The sequence below is a fragment of the Centropristis striata genome, chromosome 11 (assembly GCF_030273125.1).
Source record: "Centropristis striata isolate RG_2023a ecotype Rhode Island chromosome 11, C.striata_1.0, whole genome shotgun sequence".
NCBI classification, from domain to species: Eukaryota; Metazoa; Chordata; class Actinopteri; order Perciformes; family Serranidae; genus Centropristis; species Centropristis striata.
In genome coordinates this window covers 34,334,028-34,361,522 of record NC_081527.1, presented here as the reverse complement: position 1 = coordinate 34,361,522, position 27,495 = coordinate 34,334,028, and the positions used below count along the sequence as shown (strand labels likewise).

The following is a 27,495-nucleotide window of genomic DNA, read 5'->3' as shown; positions in this document are numbered from 1 at the left end:
TGTTCCCTATTTAACTCCCTATTTTAACATATAACTGAACACTCTTTATGTTGTTAGATATGGGTTACAGACCGGACAGAATACAGACACTGAGTCAGGCAGAGCTCAGCATGTCACCTCTCACATGGTGTGTGTTTCCTCAGCCAAATAGGGCATGAGGACGGTGAGCCTGCATGCTTTTCTATTCTTAGTCAAAGAAACCATGTCCCTGCTCTAAAGTGCAGCTCCGCCCCGCTCTCTGCTGCAGTCCAGATTTATAAGAGCCGCAGATCCTCGGCACTGGTTTGGCACAAGACTTCCCAAGCAGGACATGTAACCCACAAAATTTAGCCAGTAAGTATTGACGTTGAATTGAGTCTTTCTTGTGTGTCTGAACCTGAAAGTAAACAAATCACAACAAATGTTGCCACAAAAACTAATCTTGACTGTAAACTAGGAGTGCTTGTAAATAAAATAAAGTTTCTGGTTGTTTTCATGGTACACCTACAGCAGCAGCAGCAGCAGCAGCAGCGGCAGTGAAAGACTAATTCGTTTACGCTTTGAATATATCTTATCCCACTAATCTAGGTACCCAGGGCTGCTCACAGCTTTGCTTCTTGTGAGATTTAACGAAGATGATGGTCTTAAAATGGTTTTACCACGAGAAAACTTCCCCACAAGGAATACACCTGTTGTCTTCCCCTGAGGCCTCACACTGCCAGTCAACTAAATGATAGATCCAGAAGGTTTACCACAGATCATGGGGAGACAATACAGGTGAGCCTCTGCAAAAATGTGTGAAAAAATGACCTGTGTTGTCCCTTTATGTGGACATTTAGTTCCTCCTGAAAGCATCAGTTGTGAATTCTTAAATAAAACTGACTTGCTTTTACAGTCTAACCTGAGTTCAAATAGAAATGTGTCATAAATGATGAATTATCTGTTATCTGGCGGCTGCAGGACTGCAGATCATCAGGTTTCTTGTTACATGTCTGTTGCTTGTCTTTGATTAACTTTTGCCAAAATCAGCTCGGTCAGCTCTCCTCACGTTTCAGCCTTGAGCATCGTGCTGCTGCATTCACGTTTTAGTCGATCCACACGTGACAAATTAATGTTGAGAGCACTTAATATGTGAGCTATAAAAACTGTCTAGCAAGAGGACCCTTAACCCAAATGTTAATACCTGCTGATGTTCGAGGGGTTGACCTTTAAGCTCTAATGTTTGTCACTGCTACTTCTGCACAAATATCTGCAAATTAACAGAAAAGCAAGACAACTGGATGAACGTATATGTAGTTGCTTGTATTTCCTGGCTTAATATAAAATTAGAGAGTAATATATCTATTTATTTTTAATTAATTAATTATTATTATTATTATTATTATTATTCATTTTTATTTATCAGCACATATTAGTTAAAGCCAATGTAATGTAAATTCTTTTATTTTTACCTGCAGAAATCCTAATATTTATTTGACCTATATTTTATCAGGAATATTATTATATATTATATTATACTATACTCAAAATCCCTTTTATACGAGAGTCCTGACCAATAGAGCAGCATAACAAATACATTTATTTATTAAACTAAAAATAATAATAATAACAATTACATTTAATTAAATGAGATTAAAAATCACAGATCAAAGTTTAAAAACTAGTGGTAGATTATATTTGGGCATTAACCTTTACTTTAATCTTAGTTAAACAGTTTATCTGCTTCTCTTTTCAAATATTTTATAAATAATCATGAAATCATAGAGAATATTCAATTTGGGAAAAAATAATCTGCTCTGGTAGCAAAAAGAAAAAAGAAGACAAGAAAACGAGCAAAAATTGTTGAAAAAAGCAAAACAATGAAGAAAGAAATAATAATATGACTTATTTTGATAAAAGAAAAAGTCTAACTTCACTTTTTCAAGGTGCAGGGAGTTAAACAGCTCGTTAAGCCACTGTTTGACTGTTGGGACCTTCTTCTCCTTCTTTTAGTGCATGAGAATATATTTGTGTGTGTGTGTGTGTGTGTATGTGTGTGTGTGTGTGTGTGTGTGTGTGTGTGTGTGTGTGTGTGTGTGTAATAGAGGTCAGGAGAGAAGCTGCGGTTGTGTTTCTGCTCCTCAGTTGGTGGTGTGAACCTCTAATGGCAGAACAAATTAGCGCCACATGTCTTTTTATTCCTCGGTCGAGGATTTCACATCACTGCAATCGTGTGCAAAGTTAACATTGACAATCATTTGTCTCCCGTTCCCTTCCATTCTGTGTGAGCAAATACAAATTTGCATCTTTGCGTCGTGGGCCGTTTGACTTTGGTGGACTTTAACCGTCAAAGTCGCAGTCTCAGCCAAAAGCATAGAAATGTTTGCGGTTAACCACATGTGGCACTGCCCGAACACGCCTCTGAGGCAGGCAGCCTCCATTCACACATGTATGACCATGACCTTGTAAAGATACAGTATTAGACATGTAATAAACATATTCACAGATTCTAAAAGCTGTGTGTTTTAGATTAGATTAGAACATAATCTGTGAACTATTATCAATGCAAACATTTTTAATATTAATCAATTAACTATGAAAAAAACCAACACCAAACCCCCCCAGAACATTTATTAAACTGAATAGCACCCCCATAATATAATATAATACAATACAATATATTACAATACAATACAATACAATACAATACAATATAATATAATATAATATAATATAATATAATATAATATAATATAATATAATATATTTGTATTATATTATGCATTATATTATGTTAGGTTAGAACATAATCTATGAACTTTTGTAGATTCTTTATCTGAAAACCCCTCATGGACACTTTAAAATCACTTCCTTACATTAATAAGCAGTTTAAATGTCTTAATGCGTGCTTACAGCTGCATTATAGTGGGTTGTAAACCATTTATTAAATATATTTATCTATATTATCTATATTATATCTATATTATCTATATTCTATATATTTATAAATGTTGGACTTCAGTTGTTCGCGTATGTTCAGCCATTAATATTCCTGTCATTCCTTCAGTGTTATGACCACAACTGTTCCTGCGTCTCAGGGCTCCTCACTCGCTCACACAGCATGTGACAGCCGCTCGTCTCCTGTGTCCCTGCCTCTCCACCTAAATATGGACGCCCTGTCTGTACTTTCAGGCTTGCTATGGTTGAGAGTGACGTGGGAGCACAAGGTTCTCACCTTACCCACCCACCGGGCGGAGGTGGTGGCGTGTGGGGACTGGCCCCCTGAGTCAGAGCAGGCGGTGGAACGTAGAGTGGGTGTGTGGCAATCAGCAATTGGCTGTCCACTCACTGAGTATATTCCCCTGACACCCCAGACGCTTATCCTAAATATAACCAGACAGAGCTGCTCCCCTCTGCTCCGGGCCAACTGTTGGCATGTAAAGACTCTCAGAAACGTATCACAAGACACTGAAACCCCCCAACACACCCTCTGTGGCCGTGCCAGAGTAATGTGCAGCGTGCAATGATCAGAAGATTCAGAAAACACCTATACGACACTAAAGATTTAACGTATGCTCAGACTATAAATCCTAGGAGGTATTAGTCAGACACAAGTCATTTGTTTTATGAGTCATGCTGTGTAGTCAGCTGCAGATTGGACCCTCAAGGTGACCAAATAATTCACTGGGTTTTTTGATATTGAAATATCAATAAAAGTGGAGAATTTACCGCTCTGTGTTGCAGCCTCATTTCTGTGCAGACAGTGTTGGCTGAGGGTAGAGAGATGTGGGGGACTTTTTGAAAGGATGTTTTATCTTTTTAGAGAACCTATCAGTGAAAAGGACAAGTGCTTTCACTCCATGTCTGTATGTAGTTGATGCCAGTAAGTGAAGAAAAGCAGACTGAGTGGTCGTCAAGACTGAGATTTTTGCTCCTTTATTCTGAAAAGTTATAAACTAGAAGATAGAAATGTAACTGGAAGCAGAATAAGTCTTCTTTGACAAACTGACATTCTTCACGGTAGCAAGTGAAAAGGCTTCCAGAAAAATCACACAGATATTTTATGCTTTTAGAGATAGACGTCCTGAGTCAGTGTTAATGACCCTTTTTCTTAACTTAGTCATCATTAAAGTTGGTGTTTCATTAAAAGATAGAGAACATTGTTTTTAGTGCACTTAAGAACATATAAACACACACACCTACCAAGAAAAGTGTTTCACACATTTGTAGGCTAAAAAAAACACAGATTTTGATTATTAATATACAATAAAACATACAGAACATATAGAAATATATAAAATACCAGGCCTAGCCTGAAACAATGAATGATTGATAAAAGTCTCACATATCACCATCCACACATTTCATCTGAAAACTGGCAGAGTGCCACAGACTCCTGGGGTCAGATGACAGAGTAAAGAGAGGCTGAAAAACAGAGAAGAGAAGAGAGAGAGAGAGAGAGAGAGAGAGAGAGAGAGAGAGAGAGAGAGAGAGAGAGAGAGAGAGAGAGAGAGAGAGAGAGAGAGAAAACAAAGGTCCCATAGCTGTTATTTAACCGGGGACGAAAGGAATTATTATGTACATTTTAGGTCAAGGTTAGACTGATTATTTTACCAATCTATATTTGAAAAGGTAAAACATTTATTCAGATAATATTTCATTATCAAACTTATATATGGAACATTAAAGCCTAAAGAATAAACTGAATCCAGGGGTAGGATGTGGCATTACAAAACCAGTTCAGGGCACTTAAATGGACAATTCAAAATAAAGCAGCTTCAGTAAATATGGGCGAGTAAAACACACCAGTTCATATTGACACAGTTGCCTTCTTCAGGGTGTGTTGACACACGTTGGGACACAAAGAGCTGCTGTTTGTTTTGTATGTTTCAGACATCATATTACATTACATCATACATCATATCTACAATTGTAGTTAAGTGGCGACTAAATCAAATCCACTTTTATTGTCCTTGTTTCTTTTTCCTTCCTGTAAACCGTGTTAATACATAATTTATTGTGTTTCAGAGGAAATATTCTCTGTCATTCAGTTTGCAGAACCGTTTTTATTGAGGCTCTTAATCTCGTCTGAGTGATAAGAAGTCTCGTTCAAGAGCTGCAGGTTGTAATCAGCCGTCCTCATAAATGTTGTAAAACGTGAGGATTGTGATTGTGAACATGACCTTTATTAGAGCACCATGTTTGAGTGTGTGTGTGTGTGTGTGTGTGTGTGTGTGTGTGTGTGTGTGTGTGTGAAAACAAAAACAGGAAGCACAAGTTTGATTCAGTCGTTTCATTTAGTTGTGAGACCCAGTGGGGAGTTCATACGTTGACGCAGATCAGAGTGGAGATCTGTCCCTGATGTTGAACACTGGGCCGTCCAGAGGTGGCTTATCTTTTAGAAAAAAGTTACACAGAACTATACAAAACACAAAGCTTCTGCCGTTAGTTCTTAATAAGTTACAGGATTCACTATTTACATATCAGGCTCAAAGTACAGAACTGGTGTTAACACATTTAGGCAATATCATATTTACAAGTCTATACACAAATCCGCTGTTATCCCCGTCCTGCTGTAGAGAGAGAGAGAAAGGAGAGTTACTCACACTGTCAGTGAAAAGAAAGAAGATGATATAAAAAAAAATATATTTTAATTTACCTATAAGTTGTTGAGCAGGGAGTTCTGAACACCTTCATACACTTTGTTGTAGATATCGTCCTTTGATGTCATCCCATCAAGGTACTCTGTTCAATACAAATTAGAAGTGAATAAGAGGAAAAGTAGGAAAAGCTTTTATTTTGAAAGGAGAAATAGATATTTTGCTTTATTTTGACATTAGGGATGTGTATAGGGAAACAGAACAACTAGGAACATAAAAGTTTTTGATATTTTGATTCAGATGGGAGGAATCAGTTTAACAAACCTATTCTACTGCAGTTGTTGTCCATCTCTTTCCTGTGTCTGAGGTACATGGGCCAGACGTGGCCGTCGAACAGGCCGGGGGGGTCAGGGAGCGTGTATGTCCTTGTACTGTGGAAATGTAACCAATCGAGTCAGTTAATAGCTGGTAATTTGTCCAACACTTCAGTGGAATCTGTCTAACTGTGAGAGCTTGTTACCTTCTCCTCCTTTTGCACTCCTCATAAGGAATGGAAATGTAGAAACATTTGTCATAGACGTCAATTAGAGGCCTGCGGAGGGAAAACGAGGCTCAGATTAATGAAAAGCTTCAGAGGTCAAAGCTTCAAAAGGCCTGTGGGGTAAATTTGAGAGCTTGTTTGGAGAGATGGCAAGAGGCTCACTTGTAGTTGTAGATGAGGAACCCCTCCACTATGAGAATATGGATCCCCTCAGATTCCTCGGCTTCAGGTGACGACAGGCTCACGCCGTGAGAGCGTGCAAACTTGACCGGGTTCTCCTGCCAGCCTTTCACAGTGCTGACCATGGCCTCCATGTCCAGCGCATCGATCACTATTACAGAACAAGGAGAGGAGAAAGCAGAGCGGGCTTCACCACACATGCAACCAACGCTCCTCACCAATGTGCTTTAACACACATCAGTTACAGTTAGTGAATGTTTGCAGCATTCACAGAATAGATTTTATATTTAGTTTACGATTGATTGGTTACCAAACTACAGAAATGTGCAGGAAAGAAAAGGTACATTACTGCAATGGTTTTCCTACGCAAAATCCATTCTTACCATCCCACTGTCTAAAGCCGTCCTCCCCGACTTCTATTTGATCGGGTTTCTGAAATAACAGTCACCAATAAAACATTGCTGCAACCTAGTAACCAGCCGGAGCTGATCGCACCTGGACAGTTCAGGTCAAGGATTCGTCTCCACCAAAAGTAGCGCGCTGTGACATTTTCGGGTACGCTTCAATTTGGTTTTATTCAATGTTGCATGTGCGAAATATTAGTTTTAATAGTTTAGGACACAGATTTCTGTGAAAAGGTTCTTTTAAAAAAAATTAAACAATGCAGGAGGGTGTTAGCGCTCGCTGTTACCTCACTTAATGATAATTGTGTTTTTAAAGATGGAAGCTAGCTTGTTTAGAAAACTGTCTCAGACTCTTATCCGTTCAAGATAAAATTTGCAGGATATTGCATTTTGGAAATTGTGATTGTGATTGTTTTGCAGTCGTGCGGCCTTCAACGACACCCTCGATGCATAGCAGCAGTTTAACATGTGATTTAAGTGGAAAAAATGACATCAAGTCATTTTTAAAGTAATTTTTTTACTTTTTGGTTCGCTCGGTCAATCAACCGATAAAAGGCCCTGAAAGAAGCACGAAAATGTGAATGTAGTTTAGATAAAATTCTTTGGCTTCTTTTGAGCCAAATTAATTTTATTATTGTGCAAAAAGTCTGTTGCAGAAATTGCAACATGATTGGACAAAGCCTGACTTTAAGTGGGGACGCTCAGCCCTTTCATTGGCTGTCCAGGAGACATCAGCCAGATGTATTACTAGGCTACTGTGATGACAGGACATCTGCAGGTCAGACTACCGCTTTATTTCTGAGTACAAAATGTACTCAGGAGTAAATTTAACATAGCAAATGACATATATCAAATACAAAACTTGCAATAACTCAACATTGATACAATGAAATAGTTACTGTAGCTTTAAACTGAACAGATAGTCTAGAATAGACTTAAACTTCAAAAATAATGGTGACCTTAATTCATCTTACCTTGAAAAAGTCATCCTGATGCACCACGCAACAGTTGGGTAATGTCTTTAGTAGTCGATTTGTCAGAGTGGTCTTGCCACCGTTGGTCACTCTGAAATGAAGATGAATTAACACAGATGTGAGTTACATCCTAAGCTTCATTAGAAGACAGAAGTAGGTAAAAAAATGAAATGAGACTTACCCTCCAATGCCAATGATGAACTTCATTTTGACTTTGTTTGTGTATTGGTCACCTCTGGAATTCAGTAAATAAAAGAAGGGAACCCACCCAAAGCAAACAGTCTATGAAAAGCCTCTTCTATAAAGCTCTTCCTTCTCTTCTGCCACAGACGTTCCCCCCTTTTACTACTTCATTGATAGACAATCTCCTTGCTGGACATATATAGGATTCAGCTGCAGCGTCACAGCTTCTCAAACCAATCGGCCTCCTTTTCCTCGAGCCAATTGGCCGCCGCTATACGGCCAAAACTATGGGAGGAGGAGGAGCCTTACAGTTGCACGAAAGTAGATCCAAAATATTCCACCTGCTGTCAGGAGTCAGTGGACACCGGCCAACTGAATGCATGACAAATCCCTCTGCCAACAAATAGATTATATAGAAATGGTGACGGGGTTAAGCTGTGAAACACAAAATTAATTCTGTCTGGAAAGAACCGCAGACAAGCTACTGTTGACTGGTGGCACTAATAGTTTAGAGCTTGCAGTAAAGTTCAGATGAATCAAATTCAAATAATATTTAAAAGAAATCATACAAATAGCAAATCTGTTAGACTGATTTAAGTGCAGATGCCTTTCATCATAAGTAGTTTGTGTCTTTGAAAAGTCACTGTATGGAGAGGAGGAAAGAGCTGCAATTCGCACATTTAGTCAGTAAATTTACTTTTATTCATGTCAGAGATTAAAAGTCACATTCTCATTTTAAGACATCTGTATCACAGCTCAGGTAGAGACATCATTATTTGGGTTTTTTAAGGGAAAACTTTTCCATGCTTAGACAGCTCTGGGTGGGTGAAAACCAGAAGCACTATATTTAGTCGGCTGTTGTGTGTGTGTGTGTGTGTGTGTGTGTCTGCTGCTGCGTCACGCATATTTCTGATGCAACCAGCTGGAGTACATGGCCGCCAGCCATGTGATCACAGTGCCTCGAGTCACGGCTATATGTCTGATAACACAGATCTGTCTTTGAACTTATCAGCACTGTTTGTCACACACCTCCGGATGTGTGTGAACTAACCTTGTGTTTGTGTCGTATATTCGTTTCTTTTTTACCAGACTCTTATCTGTGATAAGTGTGAAAGAGGTGAACTTTGAGTCCCAGTTATCAGAGCACATGGTTTCATGTTCAGGGCGTCATGTTTCACCAACATGACAGTCTCAATGCAAAGGAGAAACCTGTTGACACCATGTGATGATAATATTTCGTTTACCTCTTATTTCAAAGTGATGGGCATCTTTGACATGTTTTAGTCGTCTCATGTTGGTTAAGAGAAAATGTTGCATCCTGGGTAAGAATGTGGGATTACAAAACTGTCCCATATAGGCGCAGACATATTGTCGGCCTCTAAACCACACCATGATCCGCGCCATGTGAAGCATGTGGTGCACATACTTTTTCCTACTCAAGGACAGAGAAACCTGACATGACCTGTTTAACCTATGGCAACTTTTTAAGATTGATGTGATGTCACATTAACCTACATTTACAGGTTGAAAAGAATAGTTTGAAATGCAGAGACTTAGATGAGAGGGTCGATGCAGTAACTATAATCTACAGGGCCAGGAAGAGATTAGCTTAGCATAAAGACTGGAAGCAGGGGGAAACTGTGCTAGTCTGACTCACTGGATGTTGACTGTGGTTAAAAACCAACCATTGGCTACATATTTCATGGCCTTTCCGCTGTCTATTTTGCAAGGGTAATCGACGCTGCATCCTGGGCTTAGCACCTGCCAAGACGATTGTTATTGGGTTAAAAAAAATCAATACAAGCCAGAGCTTTCTTCCCGCCTATAGACAAGTTATTTGAATACAAACACTGACTTTCTCACGGACCTTTTCTTTATTTTACTGTTGAAATGCTGTCTTGATACTATAACAACTTGTCACTCTGGGATAGGCAAGTGTAAAAAATGTATATGTAAATGTAAGAAATAATAATGGAATGTATTTGTATATAAATGAAGACATACATTTCTACAACATAACATGTTGAAAACAGATTACAGGTCTTCCTGTGATTAAACCTTTCTTGTTTATTTAAGCCTGATTCCTTCTGCAACCGGCATGCGTGCACAATCTTGTGTGACGACAGAGTGACATGTGGTCTGCAGCAAAATAACAATGGGTGCAGTCTGACCTCTCTCCACCACTGTGGACCTAGGTTTGACTACAGCCATAGCAAGCTTATTTCTTTAGCACAATTTTCACGATTCAGTGCGATTCATAAATAAAATCAAAGAACGTGAATATATCACTATGTATAAAAGGGATATATACATATATAAAAGTACATATTACATATACAATAGTTAATAAACATAAAATAATAATATTAAAAGCTGAGTAATATAAATGGAAATAACAGTATTTAAAAAGAATAAAACAAAACAGTGAAAAAAGCCATAGTGGGACCAGATAGAAGATTTGTTTTTATCCTCTAACACAATCCACATAAGTGTTTCCCTAAATTGTCACCCTGTTGGTGGCAGTAAACAAAAATATGCACACACCTAAATATATCATGGTTTATCTAAAACAAGTAGGCTATGTTTTGCATGTGACAAGTTAAAAAATTCCAACATTAACTTTTGATTTCACACAGGACACGAACAACGGTCTCCTGGGTCAAGTCCTGTCTTTGTTTGACCCACGACCTCCGACCTTTGTGGACTTTGTCACTTTCAATACTACCTCACCTAACTTCCTCATTTGTTCCTGTCATAACTGCTGCCTAACAATAAAAGAAATATGGGTCATAATAAGCAGTCTGGACAAATATCCACGGGGTTGTTTTGTGGATCATTATTATCATGACATAAATAGAAGCAATGTAGTTTCACTCAACTAATGTCTCTTTTGAATGTCTGAACAAAGGAATCTGTAATGTTTAAATGACTGAATTTAAATTTAAAATGTTAAAGATCATGCACGAGAAATTAGAGTTTGCTACGGGTTATATAATGTGATCACAGTATCCGAACAAGGGCGGGTCACCTCAGGAAATGTTTTTCCAAATGACCCCTGTGAAGAACCACACAGGACTGTCAGGTGACAAAAAGAACATGGACAAACTCATAAATCATAATCATAGTCCCTTGATACCTCGCCAGTTGCTGCCTTTGTGCTGCTTTAATTGTGTATCAAACACATGTAGAGGCAATAAAAGAGTGAAGTGACAGTACAGACCGTAATGTCAACTGTTCTCAAACAGAAGTCAAGGTTGAATACGATACGTGACTAATGACGGCAGGACAAAAGATTACTTAAGTTCATTCATTTGTTTATTGATTTTTTTACAAACAGTAAATGGCACATTTTCATAAATAACACTTTTAGCAATAAATCTGACTCTCTCTTTAAATATATTTCATTTCATTTGTAACAATGTAGGTTTTCCTTCCTGTAAAAGTTCCTTTGGAAACACGATGGCAAATGGCTTAAAAACTGACAAAAAGAAATGAGACAGAAGGATATAAACAAGCATGCCACCTGCATATCAAACTCTGGAAAACTTGTAACACACATTTGCATCAGTTACATCTACTGGAGGTCTAAGAAGAACAAGTATCATTGCACATTATTTTACAGTTAACTACCATGAAACCAAACAATACCCATGCCACTCATATCAAAAACCAAAGAATCTGTGCAAACACCTTTCTCAAAAATATCTATACAAATATGTACACATTAAAACCGACAATAATCCCGGCATTGTCGAGAAAAAGCTTGAGGGTTCATCCAAGTCTGAGTTGAATTCATGCTGTAGATAAGGTCAACTCGACATGCAGGGAGCTTTTGATTTAGCTAAATGTTGCAATGCTTTGGTGTAAATTAACTTTAAGTTCGAAGCAAGCATGTCACTGAATAATATGTTTTGGAAAAATAATGATTGTCTTGCAGCTCCGGTCGGGAGATTGTATTCCTGTGTAACAAGCGTGTGACCGTAGTCTAGGCTGGCTCCCATGTTGATGAATGAATGTCCATCATTGGTTCTTCATTTTAAAGCTCTGTAATGCAAATTCAGACAGTTTCATTATCCGTCACTTTTATCTGCACAGTCTGAAAAATATCAATCGACTTTTGTGCATCTCTGCAAATACAACATTTCCCATATATAATCCTCACATTTGGCAGCGTGTCAGTAAGCATGCATTAAATCTACACTTAAATCCGACTTGACACATTGCATATTTATCCCCCCCGCGTCCTCCCTTGGCATTTGGTTAAGAGATGGTGCCTGTGTCCATTCCTGAGATGTCAGCCAGTCCTACGGCTGATAGCTCCTTTGATATATAGGCTGAGAGGAACAGTCGGAGGGGGGGGTTTCTAAAATAACCCACTAACCCAACCTCACCCACCCAGACCTGCTGCGGGGGGTATTTCCACCAATTTCAGGACAGGCTGTGCGACGCGGATCAATTTGCCAGTTGTACCATTTAAAATAGAATTGATCGGTTGTGTGTATGCAGAAGAGCTTAGCAGCTGTGCTTTATGTAACACCGAGTTATGAAGGTTTGAAAGGAATACGATGTTTGAGGATCAGTTAACATTTCTTGAACTCACACACAGTCTTAATTTAAAGAACTGAAACATGACTTGGCAAAGGAGAAAATGAGCTGGGCCTTGATGATGGACAGTAATCATTCAGCGCTACAGTATATTCTCTGCTGAGACACATGGTGGTGTCTTTACTTTTATTACTTAGTATTTTTATGAGCAAGTTCAGTAATATTTTAAAAGTCAATTTGCATCTTCATCAGAGGAAAAACATGAAAGTGATTCTTATAAAAGAAGCAGGTGTATGCTTTGTTTTCCTCCAGGAACTATCTATAAATGAGATGCACCAAGAGTACAAAATAGTCCTCATTGTATTTTTTTTTTGTGATAGTTGAAAATCAATTAATTTGTTCAATAAAAGGATGTTGGAAATAATTTCCCTTTAATGTTTTTTTTGTTTTTTTGTTTTTTTGAATGAGCATTATTTATGTATTCATTATTATCCACAGGGATGGACTGTTGTATTTTTGCAGTATAAGGAAAGCAGCAGAAGGAATACACTTTTGTCTATTTTTGCATGTAATATCATTATCGCAATACTAAACAGTGTTACCGCATGTTTTCCTCCTATTGTGCAGCTCTAGTCAAAAATACTCAGTTCACTAAAGTCAGGGTTCGAACAGGTTCGTACAGGTAAATCGATTCTCAAGGACTTTTAAGGTACCTAAAGTAAAACTTTCCTGTCTCTCCTAGCCTTTATCTTCACATCTATAATTGTTACTATAAATGCAATTGGGAGAAATACAGTTTACAGGATGTATTTGTACCCAAAGCGATCACTGTAACTGTATATTGACACTTTGTCTGTTTTACCAGCTGTTCATATTAACTTTGTACCTTTGATCATGGTTATATAATGCCTGCTAATTTCCAGAATAAGGGATCAGCAGAGGACTTATCTAGTTAATATCTAGCTTAGCTCGTCTGGTGTGAGGCACCAGGAGGACAAATGAGGATAAGTTGTTTTATTTCAGATGTTAAACAATTTCTATGATATTAAATATTACATGATATAATATTACATGAGTGATTGATTGAGATGAAATGCCAGATTGTGTTGAAAATCAAGCATTTTTCAAGGATTATATTAAAATTCAAGCAAAAGAATATGCTTGTAAACATGGTTAAAATTAAGCATTATTTTTTATTGCTTTTATTTTTCTACTATCATTCTGCTCTTTCGTGTTGATTTTAAGCATAAATGAACATGTACATTCTTTATTTTTGTATGTGAACGAAAGAAAAAAACCCAATAAAGAGAAGTTTGAAAAAAATAAAAAAATTAAGCATTATCAATTACTTATCATAATACTGATCAAAATAGTTGTCAGTTATTTTACTTTTGCCTGAATAACTATTGAGGATCTATTTACTGTATGACTGAAAATATACTAGTTATACAACTTTTTAAGGGAAGATTTGAGGGCCTGAGATCTGAGTCATCCTCTCATCCTTTCTGCTTCTGGTCTCACTTGACCGGGTACATTTCTGTGAACTGGATCTCGGTGCCCCTGAACTGAGAGTTGACCCTCTGGACCTTTGGTCGGTTAAGCAACATTGCAGACAGGCCATCGTCCAGCATTTCAGTGATTTACTGTATCGTGCCTCTTTTGCGCACATAAGCATGTGTGTGAGCAGCGGAGAACATTGCTCTGTATGTCAGAGATTAGTTACAGTGGGCTGACATTACAAACCAGCCCGGGGAAAGGCAGTTGTGTCCAAGAGAACTCTTACCTTAATGTCAGATGTCACGACCAACCTCTGCTATCATTGACTTTGGCCTGGAAATGACAGATTAAAGTTAAGCCATAAGTAAATATAAATATTGATCTTGATAATCTAGCCCTTATGGCTGCGCTTACTGTTGCCAAAATATATACATGGGGCTGCAGAAGTTGCTCTCACTTAATTTAAAGAGAAGAAACACACATTTTCCTTGATGATAATGGAGGAAATTTAATTTCAGTATCCGAAAATAAAGTGTGTGAGAAATGGTTTCAGACTTCTAGCAGCCACCAGTTTTGAATAAAAGAATAAAATTGCTGTAGTGCTGAAGAAAAAAAAAATGAAACATGGACTGTATGTACTGCAGAATGAGGTCACCTTTCTTTAGGCAGTGTTGAGTTGGTCTGCTGCTGCTCTTGCTCAAGTCTGTAAGTGAGACAGGCAAATGTTAACACTACTGCTTAGATGCATGAAAAAAAGAATGCATTCAAACTCTAAAATCAAATTAAAATCTACTGCTCACCTTTCCCTTTGTGCTCGTATCTTCTCGTCATCATACCTTTAAAAAATAAGAATAGAAATCTTGGACTGATGCGTCATTATGTCAGCATATGTCAGTGTTTCGGCTGTTATAGTTTGGCCTTGTTAACTGTGTTAAATATTCACTGCAGGTCAGTCTCCCCCTGTTAACCAGCTAAAACACCTCAAGTTTAATTAAAAATCAGTATCAAGAGTTTTTACATCTCAGAACTCCTGGTCTACTGTACAGTATGTCATGGTTTCTTATAGTATTGGGTTTAAGATAAACTGCTGTTTGAAACAAAAGACAGAACATCTAGAAAGTGAATGTTTTTTCCTCCTGACTGCTAACCTCATACACACCATCTTTAAGTGTGAAAACTATACATTTAAATTAAATTAAACATAGCTTGTTGACAGTTTAGTTCAATCACTGTACTGTAACTCTGAAGGTGTTATTACTGTAATAACCATGCAACACATGACATGAGCTGTGACTCAACAGCGACCCTTGGTGGCTCAGAGTACTTACTGCAACACACACTCAGGGATCTGCACATGCTCCATGGGGATGATCTGGCTCAGCTCATCCAGGGTGTGAACATAACGGATCTTATCCATGAACTTCACACTGCAAAAAACATCAACAACATGCAATTACAGTCTCAAATGATCCATTCTTTATTTTGTTTATCAATTTTCAGTCCAGTTTTCTTTTAGCCATGTTTCAGAGTGGGATTGCTGGTTTCAGATTAGTTGTTTTGTTTTTAAAAAATTGGTTTTTCTTTAGTTTTTATTAGTTTATGTTTTCTATTTTTAATAAAACGGGGGTACTTGTCAAGTATTTGTTTTTATTAAAAAATTTGATTTGATTAAAAAAGTTATTATGATCCAAAAACAACACTTTATGACACCCCATGCAGTAAGGCCACCTCATGCTTGTTCAGTTGACAAATTTGACCTAATTGACAAAGATCATTATAATTAAGCCATTTTATGTGCATTCTTTGTTTTATTGTAGTTATTTCATTTAATTTTCATTTTGTTTTTTTTTGGTTTGTTTAGAGAATAGCTAATGTACAACTCAAAGGACAGACTGATGGATTACAAGCCACACTGACTGTATCCTCACCTGATAAAAGGTCTAGAGATGGCCAGGACGGTCCTGATGAACCACGTTGGGTGAGCGATGAGGAGACACTTTAGATTCTTCCTCAGTCTGCAGATGACATTCAAGGATTTGTTATATATATATATATATATATATATATACACTCCCGGTCAAAAGTTTTAGAACACCCCAATTTTTCCAGTTTTTTATTGAAATTCAAGCAGTTCAAGTCAAATGAACAGCTTGAAAGGGTACAAAGGTAAGTGGTGAACTGCCAGAGGTAAATAAAAAAAGGTAAGGTAAACCAAAACTGAAAAATAATGTACATTTCAGAATTATACAAGTAGGCCTTTTTCAGGGAACAAGAAATGGGTTAACAACTTAACTCTATGGAGTCTTGGGCTATTTTGTCCATTTTTGAATTCTTTTCATGTCTTTGTAAGTCATTTTGTGTCTTTTTTTGGTCATTTTGTGTCTTTTTTTTACTTTCAAAACACTATCATGCTCAAAAAATAATTTTAAATGTTGCAAATGTGCATTAATTTCAGAGTACACTGAGACATTAAACTGCATAATTTTCAATTAAATTCTGGAAAAGTTGGTGTGTTCTAAAACTTTTGACCGGTAGTGTATATCAACATTAGATTTACATTCTTGACTATGTTCTATTTCCTTCACATTTGCCCAAAGTGTTATGATATTTTATCCGTCTTACTTCCTGTCAATCATCTGGTAGCATCTCTTCAGCCAGCTGATGCCGGGCATCTTCCTGCGGGGAGTTGCTCCGTTCAGGTAAACAATCATGTAATCTTCTGCCACCAGCAGCTCCAGACTGCTCACAACGTACCTGAGAACAGAGCCAACACGCTCAGATCTGACACACACAGCACAGTATAAGATGAAAAGGAAGCATTCCTATGTTCACATTAAGTGGAACTGATCCAGATATGCACTTCACAAAGTAATGAAGCCATAACGAATGTTGCTAAACTTGTTCATCTTTCAAGTCTAGCATGTTTCTATTAATGATCATTTCAAACAGGATTTGACATGCATATTCCATAAAACCATTTCTCCGGTCACGTCCTTTGATCAATTTTTACAGTGAACCAAGAATAAAGTAGAAAAATAATGTTAGGAGAAGGCTAATACAACATGCAACTGTAACAGAGTCCTCTGTCCAGAATGGATCTTACAGGAAGAGATTCTCCATGATGTATGTGTAGTCCTCACAGCTGCTGTCTGGAAGGTGGCAGGCTGCAAACACGATGATGGCATTCAGCCCCTCTCCATAATAACCTGAAACAGGACAGAGGCATACGTTCACTATGATCACAGGTGCATTGGCAGCGACACAACTCTGGCTGCATTATCACTGAGGTCTGAAAAACTATGAGAACCAAAAAATTATATAATCTGCCAAAATGTATTTCTGTTTGCGGTTCAGTTTGTTAGTCAGCAGGATTACGGAAAAACCACTGGCCCACGTTTTCTTAAACTTGATGGAACGGTGTAGCCCCGGCCAAGGAAGAACCCACAACATTTTGGAGCCGATCCAAAACCATGGAGTAGATGAACAAATTATTTTTCAATTTCATTAACAATTTGAGCTCTGCCCACTCAGTGTACATCAATGAGCACCACAAACTACAACCTCTAAAATCACCTTATCAAATAATGTTGAATCAACACCTCTCTAAAACAATAATAATTAAATTATAACTTCGATGAAGGTTAAATTTGATTGTGGGACTGCTGTAGTAGAGTGTGTTTGATTTAAATGATCAGTGTGTAGTATTCTGCTGCATCTTTTTGCAGAAATGGAATATAATGATTATATCTATGTTTTATTGGTGTGTAATCCCCTGAAGCTAAGAATCTTTATTGCGTACATTAGCTTAGAATGAAGCCTTCATATCTACACAAGGCAGGTTTCTTCCTAAAGAGTCCACCATGTTTCTACAGTCGTCCAGAACAGCAAACTAGTAGTTTGGCCACCGTAGTTTGAAAAGAAATGGGCAAGAGGAAGGTATTCAGTTGGATGCAGTCTACAACTGCACTGCTAGATGCCACCAAATCCTTCAACATTTTTCCTTTAACAGTCTAAAAAACTTTAGACCAAATGTTTGTCCCTAAACTCTAAACTTTAATCTTAAAGTGTCCTGTTAATACTGTTTTTAAAAAAACACACACATAGACCCTCAGCTATTAAGATAAAAGCGCACACACACACACACACACACACACACAGACACACACACACACACACACACACACACACACACTTCTACTAACCTCCATGTGTGACCACCCTCAGGTATGGTCTGATGACCTGCATGTCAATCCGCTGCTCCTGGTCACCGATGATCACTGTTCGCCACAGACGACCAGATGAGTCTCTCTCCTCTTCACTTTCACCAGGAAGGCGCTTGGCAGTGGCCACAGGGGTGTCATCTAGACACAAGGTGACACAAAAAGGTTGTTAGCCAAAATGCTGAACTTTCCTTCCCGACCTGCCTTAACCCTTGAGCCTTCCCTTGATTTCTTCCACAAAACAACAGTGGCATTATGTAAACAAACTGGCACTGAAAGAGTTAAAATTCTGCAAATTAAGTGGAGATGATCAGGACTGATGTTAAGGGTTAACATTTTTGAAATCACATGAAGTCCCCATGAGTCAGAAAAGGGTCAAGGCGTTGGAACTTCAACGTGATTCAGCTTGTGACACATGCTGCAAACATATTTTTACTCTTAGGCAAGCAGAACCTAATAAACATTTTTAAAAGTAAGTTCATGGCTTAAATCCACTCAATCATGCACCCACCAACTATAAACATTAGTTCACTATTTTGCAATCTCTTAAGTGTTGTATTTTAACATTGTTTTGTGTTGTAGCTTAATACTGTGATTTTACTCTTGTTGTTGTTCTGTGTTGTATTGTGTTTTAAGAGTGTGAAACTTTGTTGTTGCTGTTTGAAAGGCTTGTTTGTTTGTGTTAGATGTATGTTATTTGTTCCTGCCCAGGGACTACAGATGAAATTTAGCTTGTAGCTAATTCTGGTACGGCTGAGAGCCATGCACTGTCCCTGTTAAATAAACGAATAAAAAAAAAAAAAAAAAAAAAAAAAACATTTTTAAAAGTAAAAAGTTTTGATATTCAACTTTCACTTGCACTTCTCAAACAAAATGATTCCCAGACTTGAAAATAGCACTTACAGATTGTCAATGAAATACAATGAACACAGGGCAATACTTTGTAATCTAATACACAATAACAGAGCAATGAGTACAATACAGGATAAGTACTCACCCTATGATAGTTTTTAGTAGTGTCAGTGTATCAGTGATGGAAACACAGCAGACAAAGCAATAATGAAAATGTTTCTTAAAGAATGAAAAGCATACAGCTGCTCTCAACAGAATGTGTCAAACTAAGAAAAACAGCCTTGGACTTCTAGCCATGTAGTAAATAAAGCACTCAGTGGCTGTGCTCATTTTTCATTTTTGCTGTATTTCACAGGCCAGCCAGAGGGAGTTGATGTATGACACCTAAACTCAAACCAAGGACATTACAGGTAGTATGATTTGACTCTAAAATGAATTCCAACAAGAATTACTTGACCAGTGAATAGGAAACATGGGTATGTGTAGGATTATGTATAAGTCTATGGGTATACAGGAAATGTATTGGTATGTTTATGTGCATCTATGTGTACTGGTATGGTGTACAGATATGCAAGTGTTCGTTTGTACGCTTGTGTGTGTCTATGTGTATCGGTGTACAGATATGCAAGTGTTGATACATAGAATTGATATCATGAAAATGAGAAATTAGTCTGAAGGAAACAGGAAGTTTTGAGTTTGAGTTTCGATTTTGATTTCTGACCTGTTAATATTGTTTAAAGAAGTGGGGTGGGATTGAACAAGTTTTTACTTCTTCCTACCCCTTTTCAAATATGTTGTGGCATTTTTATAGAGTGCTTGGCGGCCTTATCAGTGCAGGAGTCAGTAGGGCTGACTCCTGTTGATGCATTATTATCATTGTATTGTTGTTGTAATGTCAAATCAAATCAAATCAAATCATAAAAAAGTGCCATACTCAATACTGATTATTTCAACTTGTCAGAATGATTTGACCTCTGCCTGACCTTCCCACTCCAGCTCGTTGCCATTGTTGATGAACTCCAGCGAATCCGTCTCATCGGGAGTCTCGATGTCGTCTACGTTGATGTCCAGGTCATCGGGCGTTTCCAGAAACTCATCAGACAGCATCGACCCCTCGCTCTGATCCAGGGAGAGGTTCATGTCCGGGGCGACCAGAGTGCGGCGTTTACGCTGGGCCATGGACTCGCCCACATTCAGAGTGGTGGGAGGATCTGGACAAGCAGTGCTAGCAGAGTTTAGACAGAGTATGTAGTAAAAATATGTAGTTAATGCTGTGCATTTATATCACTCACTGGTTCTGTTGTCTGTGAGGCCAACTCCATCCTCCGGTAGTGGCCTGTAGAGAAACACATCAACAAACAGCCTCAATAATATAACATGGAAAGAGTATAAATAATAAATGAAATGACATACAGTGCTTAAGAATTAGACTCATCAGAACACCGGTTTGTGCCAAAGCTGTCCTAAATTAACAGCAATAGTAATTACCAAAATATTTTTTTTAGGTTTCTGTAATAGTTAATACACCAGTATGTAGAAGCTATTTCACCAAAGTGATCTTTTTAATGCTCAAATATAAGTATTATTGTTATACATCAGTTTTCAAATTTACTGTTTTACAAAGAAACTGTAAAAATAGTTAAGCACATTATTATTTTTTGATTCAGATGTCAAATTATAGTTATTTATTTGCATTCCTGAACAGAAAAATGAATTTTAGTGGTTAGCCGGCTCTAATATGGCTATAAAAAGGTTAATGCAGTTTGTTATTTGACAAATAAATAACAAAAACATTCCAGTTTGAAGCAAGCTTTTGACAGATTAAAAAAAAAAAAAAAATCTAAAAGTTTTCTTGTTTTTATGACAGGTGGTCTAATACATTTATAAAGCACTGTATAAACACATTAAACAACTTTATTTACCTATAAAAAATAAAGAAAACAAACAGCAAAATATGACAAATGAATATATTTTTAATATTCGCTCCATTAGTGATATTTAAATAGAATGACAATCAGACTCATTGCAATGTTTTAGCTTCCATGTGCTCTACAGACAAGATAAGATAAAACTCAAACTACAAAAATGTTGCATAGTTTCTTAATCATTTAAAATATAAGGCTAACCATAGCTACATTCTCGGCAACACTAAGCTGATACCTGGCTGCCGGTCCAGCAACCACTTTAAAAAGTCAGTGTTGTGCCCTGATACAGTATATAGAAATAATAGTTACTCTTCTGCCTATTGTCTTCCTTATACCAAGTTAATGATTGTTTTGTCCTTTTGTAATTGCTAGTTATAAGCATTCAGCATTAACATAAAACTGCGATGATAAAATCAACTGAAATAAACTATAAAGTATGAGCAGCATTCTCACTGTTGTTATCTAACAGCAGTGTGTCCATGGAAAGAAATAATATGTTGTTTGAGAGAGCAACACCAGTAATTATCAACTCCCCCCTGACATTATAATAAGACAGCTGAACCTTCAGTGCCGGGGCACAAGAGGGTTAGATTATAGTCGATAGCACTCGTACCAACACACACAGAAAGACACAGACATTAACACAGACATGCATGCATAGACAAACACACCCTAAAGAACCACAAGTATGGGCGAGCTGATGGGGCGGTTGGGATAATTGCTGTTATTATGTAGTCAGTAGCTTTGTCGAGGTAGGTTAAAGACAGCACTACCAGATATTCAAGAGTGGATTAAACAGCAGGGGAGAGACAAACAATTTGCTGTGTAAAAGCTTCCCGAGAACGTTTGTCTTCAGGACTCACGTTTAAATTGCCAGCAGCTATACTCATTGAACATACCCATTGCTCCGCTTTCCTTATCTTATTTTATAATGTAATGTTAAACTATGCCATTATACTATGTATTAAACTGTTTATAAATGTATTGTAAATACACTGGCTGTCCTTGAAATATCTGTTTCCTCTGCTCATTCCCCACCAACACATTTCCTCTGCTGTACAAATGATTCTGGCCAGTGAAACAGTGATTGGATGACTATTTTATCATTGCTGGACACCGTGTTTGGCTCATTGTATTTTTTTATCAGTTGTAGCTGCTGTTTTGTTCACTGACATGATACAACATAACAATCATGTAACACATAACAGCCACATCAAGGAAAGAACACACCTGCTGCCTTTCACAATTCAGCACACGTGACTAACTTCCCATCATAGCTGGGCAAGTGTGTGTGCACAAATCGGACAAACTGCTAACACACACACACACACACACACACACACACACACAAATACCTTGGGAAGTCTTCATCCTGCCACTCGTCCTTAACCTCCATGCTGTCCATGCGTAGAGTTGCTTCTGCTGTACCCATCCTCTGTCAGGGAGGACGGGCTTCAGCTCTCTGTGGTTGACAAACAAATGAAACAATGTGATTCAGTAGAAAACCACGTGTTAAAATGTTGCTAAAAGATACAGTACTTGTAGCTGTCTAGACTCCACCCATTTAACACATTTTACACAGCCCTGAGGATTTAATCAGGATTATCTGCAATTTTACTGAAGACCATAATTGAACAAACCTTTGACGGACAGCATTAAAAAAATGAAGGTGTGGTGTTTGTAAGAAGAGGGTGTTTACTAGGTGGGAGGGTTTAATGAAAGACACTATCCAGTTGCTTTATGGGAAATGTAGGATTCAGTGTTTTTGCAACTTGAACCATACTGCAGACATAAAAAAAAAGATATCTGCTTTGCTTCAAATTTCACATTTTTGAAAATCTGTCTCTCAAGTAACAACAACCTTCTGGAAGCAATATACTAAAATACTTGAGCACCCCTTACACAGGCCAAGTAAAAGCCCACTGAACCACAATATCAAGTTTTTAGGAGCTGTAATTAAGTGGTCTGAAGCTAAAAAACATAACAGTTAAAATGAGGAATCCAACAATCTTCCCAAATGGTCTACTTTGATCCGTTTCTAACAAACATGATAGTAAGCAAATATAAAGTCATAAAAAAAATTATTAGATCATCCTTGTCTTCTTCAATGTCTTCTTCATTTTAATGCCTGGTACAACTAAAGGTACAATTGTTTGGACAAATATAATGATAACAACAAAAATAGCTCATAAGAGTTTCATTTAAGAGCTGATATCTAGACATTTTCCATGGATTTCTTGATAATGATTATGGTTATTATCAAGAAAACCATGGACATTGGCTGGATACCAGCTCTAAAATAGCTAACTAAATACATTTAGTTTGTACCAGGCATTAAAATGAACAAGAAATTGAAGCAAACAATGGTCTAATATTTTTTTCAATGACGATGTAAGATCTGAAGGCAGTTTCTTAAAGGTACAATCCTTAATTCTAAAAAGGAAATTGGGAACAGGATTTCACCTTGTGCAAGATTTACTACTACTAATTGTAGTGATCTGGCCATATCTTGCACATTGCACCTTTAAAGCAGTTGCAGTATTTGTAACTACTGCATTATTGTTAACTGTCATAATGAATACAAAAACTAAGTCCCCGGTTCCTTATATCTCTGGGGAAGGAGACAAAAATAAAACAACACATTGCTCATACGGCCCCTCAGGGCGATCCAAGCAAATCATGCGTGCTGCCATCGAGCAGATAGTCATCTGTACGCCCATATTTTACATAACTATATCAAAAATGACTGAAGTTTCCATGCAATGCTGTATGTCCTTTTCTTAAAGCTTTACTCTGTCTTGTGTTTGCTTTGGTTGACGCAGGCTGTCATACGAGGCTCAGCCATAGTAAACATCATGTGTGAGTCTCGTGTCAGAAATGTGTGTATGAGGGATGAGTGTCCTTCCCTACATCACTGTCCCAGCCAGAGTTCATGCTGCAGCAGACGTTACCACAGTCCATTTGTCCACTGGGACGGCACTGATTTGCTATAGTGAGACACATCAGGGCCTATACGGAAAAAACAGCCACTGTGGTATAAAAAGCACAGGCTTCAGGCCTTCAGGCTTCATGCGACTGGAGCTGCTGTGTTGTGATTGGTTTCTAAACGATGAAGGAGAATGGCTCAATGTTTGTACTATCCCATAAAAAAATGTTTGATATGGGCTTGCCTTGTCAGGAAACACCTAAAATGCCACTTTAAATAAAGATCATTCTGACTAAATCACGCTTTGAATCCCCTGCTTCTGTTCTTACTCTAGAAAAAACATTCTGAAACAGATGGATCCTTTTCCATGCTAAATTAAGAATGAAAGAGGGGTGTGACGAGCAGAGAATAAAGTGGAAAATTCACACGGAAACAGCAGCTCAGTGCGTGTGTTATGTTGACGGTGCAGATGTCTCTTACTAAGGCTCAGCTGCTCATGAAGTGAACTGCTGATTGATGGACACAAAGTAATGTTGCCATAGCACGTGTTTTGGTGGGGATTTGTGTCCAGATGGCAGAGCAGCCTTCATTTCCCAAACACTATCTCGTGACTGTATTGTGCCAATCAAACCAAGCACCTGATAATGTGTCTCAGAGGGTGAAAATAAATGGCTGAAAATGCTCAAGATACAGAAGCTCTCATTTAAATATTTGGTAACGCTTTATATTAAGGTCCTTGTAATAACCATTACTTAACAAGTAATAAGGCATTGTTCTCGCTTTAGATCCCTTTAGCTGCAAAAAGCATAGTTAACTGTTAACAAGTGCATAGTTAACTTATAATAGATGAGCAATAAAGTATATTTTAATATCAATAAGCAAACAAAAGATGAATAAAGGCATGGCAAAGACATAATGGGTGGGTTATGGGCGTTTGTAATGCTATTATGAAGAATTATAAGATACTCATGAGGCTTTTATTAATGTTCTTATTATAAATCTCTTATAGCCTGCTATTAGCTGTATTATAATGCCATTATTAACACTTATATAGGCTTATAAACACACAGTAATGTCAATAAGCATTTTGTAAGGACTTACAAGGGCCTTATTACTTGTTAATTAATGGTTATTACAAGGACCTTAATATAAAGCGTTACCAGTATGTCTTCCTCCATCATTTACATGGCTTGTAGCTTTGAGATAAGCATAGAGCCACTGATAAAAGAAAAGGCAAGCAATACATCCTACAGCTTTCCTCAACTTGTTTGACTGCAAATGTACAGACAAGAAAAGCAAGTATTTCTTCATAACGTTAAATATTTCTGATTAAATAAGCAACAATGATAGTAAAAATGTATTTAGATATCATTTAATAACAGTTTATCATTTGAAACCCCAGCTAATCCACTTCATCAGGACTGAATGGTTCTGTTTTCATTAGATTAAATCCTGATTGGTAGACAAAAGTGAATGACCTCTTCCTCCTTAAACACCACACGAATAAGACCTTTTAGTGAGTGATATAAATATAACTTACTGTGTTAAATAGGGAAATAATATTATATCAATCGCATGCCCCTGCACTGAACGGTAATCACATTATGGCAGACATTGTGATGCCAGCAAATATTGAATTAGTATAAATATATAGGTAATTTATATTAGGAAGCTGATAAGAACTGACATTTTCACTGCCTTATGTGTGATAGAGGAGGAAACCTATTCTGTCACGACTGCCTGCCATCTTTTCCCTATCTGACAAATCAAAACAGACACCGCCTCAGTAATTTCAATCCAAACCCTACCGAAATAAAACAGTAATTAAATATGCCATTGAGTTGGAATGGGCTTCCCTAGAGAAAACCCTTTCATCCAGCTAAAAGCAGAACAATCACAGATCATCTAAAGGCATGGTACTCACATACTGTGATCAGGAAGGCTTCCTCTTCGCCGTTTTGAAAGCTTCCCTGTTTTGCTGTCAGATGCTCCTCTTTTATGTTCTTCCTCCTCCTCCTTAAAACTCCCTGAGCAGAGTGTGGGTCATCCCTGTTTACATCTGCAGGTGGGACACTCGTGTGCTCAGGATCTGGGTTGATGGATGACTGTTGCTGTTCACTAATGCTTCTAATGGAGGCTAAGAGAGAAATCGTGTCCTCCTGTAGAGAGAATGGTTAGAAGAGTTAGGGTCATCACACAGCAAACAACATCCTGCTCTCATCTTTTCAGTTTTCTCTTCCAGTCAGATCCTGTGCTGCTTTTCTGAAAAAAGATAATCCTTACCCTGCGCTTTCAGCTCAACTCATGACGATCACCCTCTCTCTCTCTTCCTCACATTTACTTCTGTGTCTGCTGAATCCCCCTCTACCCTCCTCCCTCTGCCATCACTAATGCCCCCACCCCAGGCTCTAATCCTGATGTGATGATGTCACCCGTATGTGTTATGGTGGTTATGTAATCATACCTGCCTACCTTCTCTTTGATTCTCTGAGGCTGCTGGGAGTCAGGATCAGCTGATTTCCTTCTCCTCACGTTCAGTCCATTTTGCATCCATGATTAAACATGTTTCTATCCTCTGCGAGCAGGAAAAGATGGACGTTTCTACTTCACTGCTGTTCCCTGGCAACAGCATCTTCCTCCCTCTCTCTCGCTTGCTTTTTCTCACAGTCTCTTTTAAGCTCTCTCGCTCTTGCTGAAACCCCTCCTCCACATGAATTCTCCTCCTTTTCTCTTGCTCCCTCACTGTGATGTTTACACCCCTCCCTCCCTTTTTCTCCTGCTCTCCTCACAGCTGCACTGAGCTCTGGGCGATGTCAGTGAAGGAGTGGCTTTTCTCTGGCATTGCACTCATCGCCCAGTGGGGGCAGCCACAGTTCCCTATTCTTCTCCTGCCTTTGGTTGCTTGGCAGAAAAAAAATCATTTTCGGGTGTTTACAGTTTTCTATTAATAACACTACTTTGCACAGCACTGACATACTGCAACATGTCCAGACTTGTGACTAAAAGCATTTATTGTTCCACAGAAGTGGCACTGTTAGAGATGCTGAAAACAGGAGATAGCTTTAGGGTTTTAAAGAACAAACCTACACTGTTTAAATGACTCATTTAAATAAATAATTATTCAAGTTGTCCTGGCTTTTCTTTCTAATTTAAAGAGTCTTAATGTAATGTAATGAGGTGAGGGGGAAATGATCTTGCTACGGTAGCTTTTTGCAAAAAACACACAAATTACATCAGGTTCCAATTCTAGACCCACACTGTATTGTGTTTGCTTGCATAAAGTGCAGTACCATAAATAAATAAACAGTTCTATATGTGTTTTCTTTATATACAGTCTATGGTTTCTATGCATTGCCCATGTGCAACTGGGTCAGTGATTTTTTTTTCTTGCAAGTTGATTGTCCTGACACAAGATGGCGGTAGAGTGCTCCCTCTATCAAAGACATCTGCAGTGTTACCAGGGAAGAAATATTGTACTGATTTACTCATCACATTTCCGATACATAGGCTGGACTGACGTCTTGAAAACCTCACGTAAAGCCTCAGTGGTATTTCAGAATGTTCATAAATTCAGCAACCACACTCAGGTGTAATCACCCCTATGAACAACTGCCTGCTAGTTTCACAATTAAGAAAATATTAAAGATCCAAAATGATAAAGGGCAAAAGGGTGAATGTAAGCATCACTTG

The 27,495-nt window shown here is 37.9% G+C and overlaps 2 protein-coding genes and 1 long non-coding RNA gene across 7 annotated transcripts; 1 reads left to right on the top strand and 2 right to left on the bottom strand.

Moving 5' to 3' along the window:
• The first annotated feature begins 249 nt into the window (after window positions 1-249).
• Window positions 250-20,086, top strand: LOC131980253 (uncharacterized). 2 transcript variants are annotated; one of them, XR_009395220.1, is made up of 6 exons: window positions 250-333; window positions 568-756; window positions 15,744-15,860; window positions 18,107-18,254; window positions 19,310-19,364; window positions 19,951-20,086. It is a non-coding gene; the product is annotated as an uncharacterized LOC131980253 (long non-coding RNA). The 2 variants fall into 2 exon arrangements; XR_009395219.1 differs by having other exon boundaries at window positions 18,107-18,267.
• LOC131980252 (nicotinamide riboside kinase 2-like) lies at window positions 4,305-7,864 on the bottom strand. Its single transcript, XM_059344469.1, has 8 exons — window positions 7,839-7,864; window positions 7,658-7,748; window positions 6,663-6,711; window positions 6,262-6,430; window positions 6,079-6,150; window positions 5,883-5,989; window positions 5,618-5,703; window positions 4,305-5,531 (listed from the first exon to the last, which is right to left on the bottom strand). The coding sequence occupies exons 1-7, from the start codon at window positions 7,862-7,864 to the stop codon at window positions 5,618-5,620; spliced, it is 600 nt and encodes a 199-aa protein (XP_059200452.1). The 3' UTR covers window positions 4,305-5,531.
• On the bottom strand, window positions 11,562-26,438 carry atcayb (ATCAY kinesin light chain interacting caytaxin b). Of its 4 annotated transcripts, none has more exons than XM_059344467.1 (14): window positions 26,278-26,438; window positions 25,734-25,964; window positions 22,235-22,341; window positions 20,247-20,290; window positions 19,938-20,165; window positions 18,085-18,243; window positions 16,986-17,088; window positions 16,505-16,636; window positions 15,811-15,897; window positions 15,211-15,309; window positions 14,683-14,718; window positions 14,538-14,585; window positions 14,169-14,215; window positions 11,562-11,884 (listed from the first exon to the last, which is right to left on the bottom strand). In XM_059344467.1, the coding sequence occupies exons 3-13, from the start codon at window positions 22,309-22,311 to the stop codon at window positions 14,176-14,178; spliced, it is 1,053 nt and encodes a 350-aa protein (XP_059200450.1). In that variant the 5' UTR covers window positions 22,312-22,341; window positions 25,734-25,964; window positions 26,278-26,438; the 3' UTR covers window positions 11,562-11,884; window positions 14,169-14,175. The 4 variants fall into 4 exon arrangements, with proteins under 4 accessions (XP_059200450.1, XP_059200449.1, XP_059200447.1 ...); XM_059344466.1 differs by having other exon boundaries at window positions 25,730-25,964; window positions 26,270-26,437; XM_059344464.1 differs by having other exon boundaries at window positions 25,730-25,964; window positions 26,278-26,437.
• Between the last annotated feature and the right edge of the window lie 1,057 nt (window positions 26,439-27,495).

Bases quoted from the DNA above. Each gene is read 5' to 3' on its own strand.
- LOC131980252 (XM_059344469.1), bottom strand. From the start codon at position 7,864: ATGAAGTTCATCATTGGCATTGGAGG. The intron at 6,712-7,657 runs GTAAGATGAATT...CTGTTATTTCAG, and splicing joins ATCAGGATGACTTTTTCAAG to AAACCCGATCAAATAGAAGT. The intron at 5,990-6,078 runs GTAACAAGCTCT...ACATTTCCACAG, and splicing joins GAGTGCAAAAGGAGGAGAAG to TACAAGGACATACACGCTCC.
- atcayb (XM_059344467.1), bottom strand. From the start codon at position 22,311: ATGGGTACAGCAGAAGCAACTCTACGCATGGACAGCATGGAGGTTAAG. The intron at 18,244-19,937 runs GTCAGGCAGAGG...CCTTGTGTCTAG, and splicing joins CAACGAGCTGGAGTGGGAAG to ATGACACCCCTGTGGCCACT. The intron at 15,898-16,504 runs GTAAGACGGATA...TGTCATCTGCAG, and splicing joins TACCAGATGATTGACAGGAA to ACTGAGGAAGAATCTAAAGT.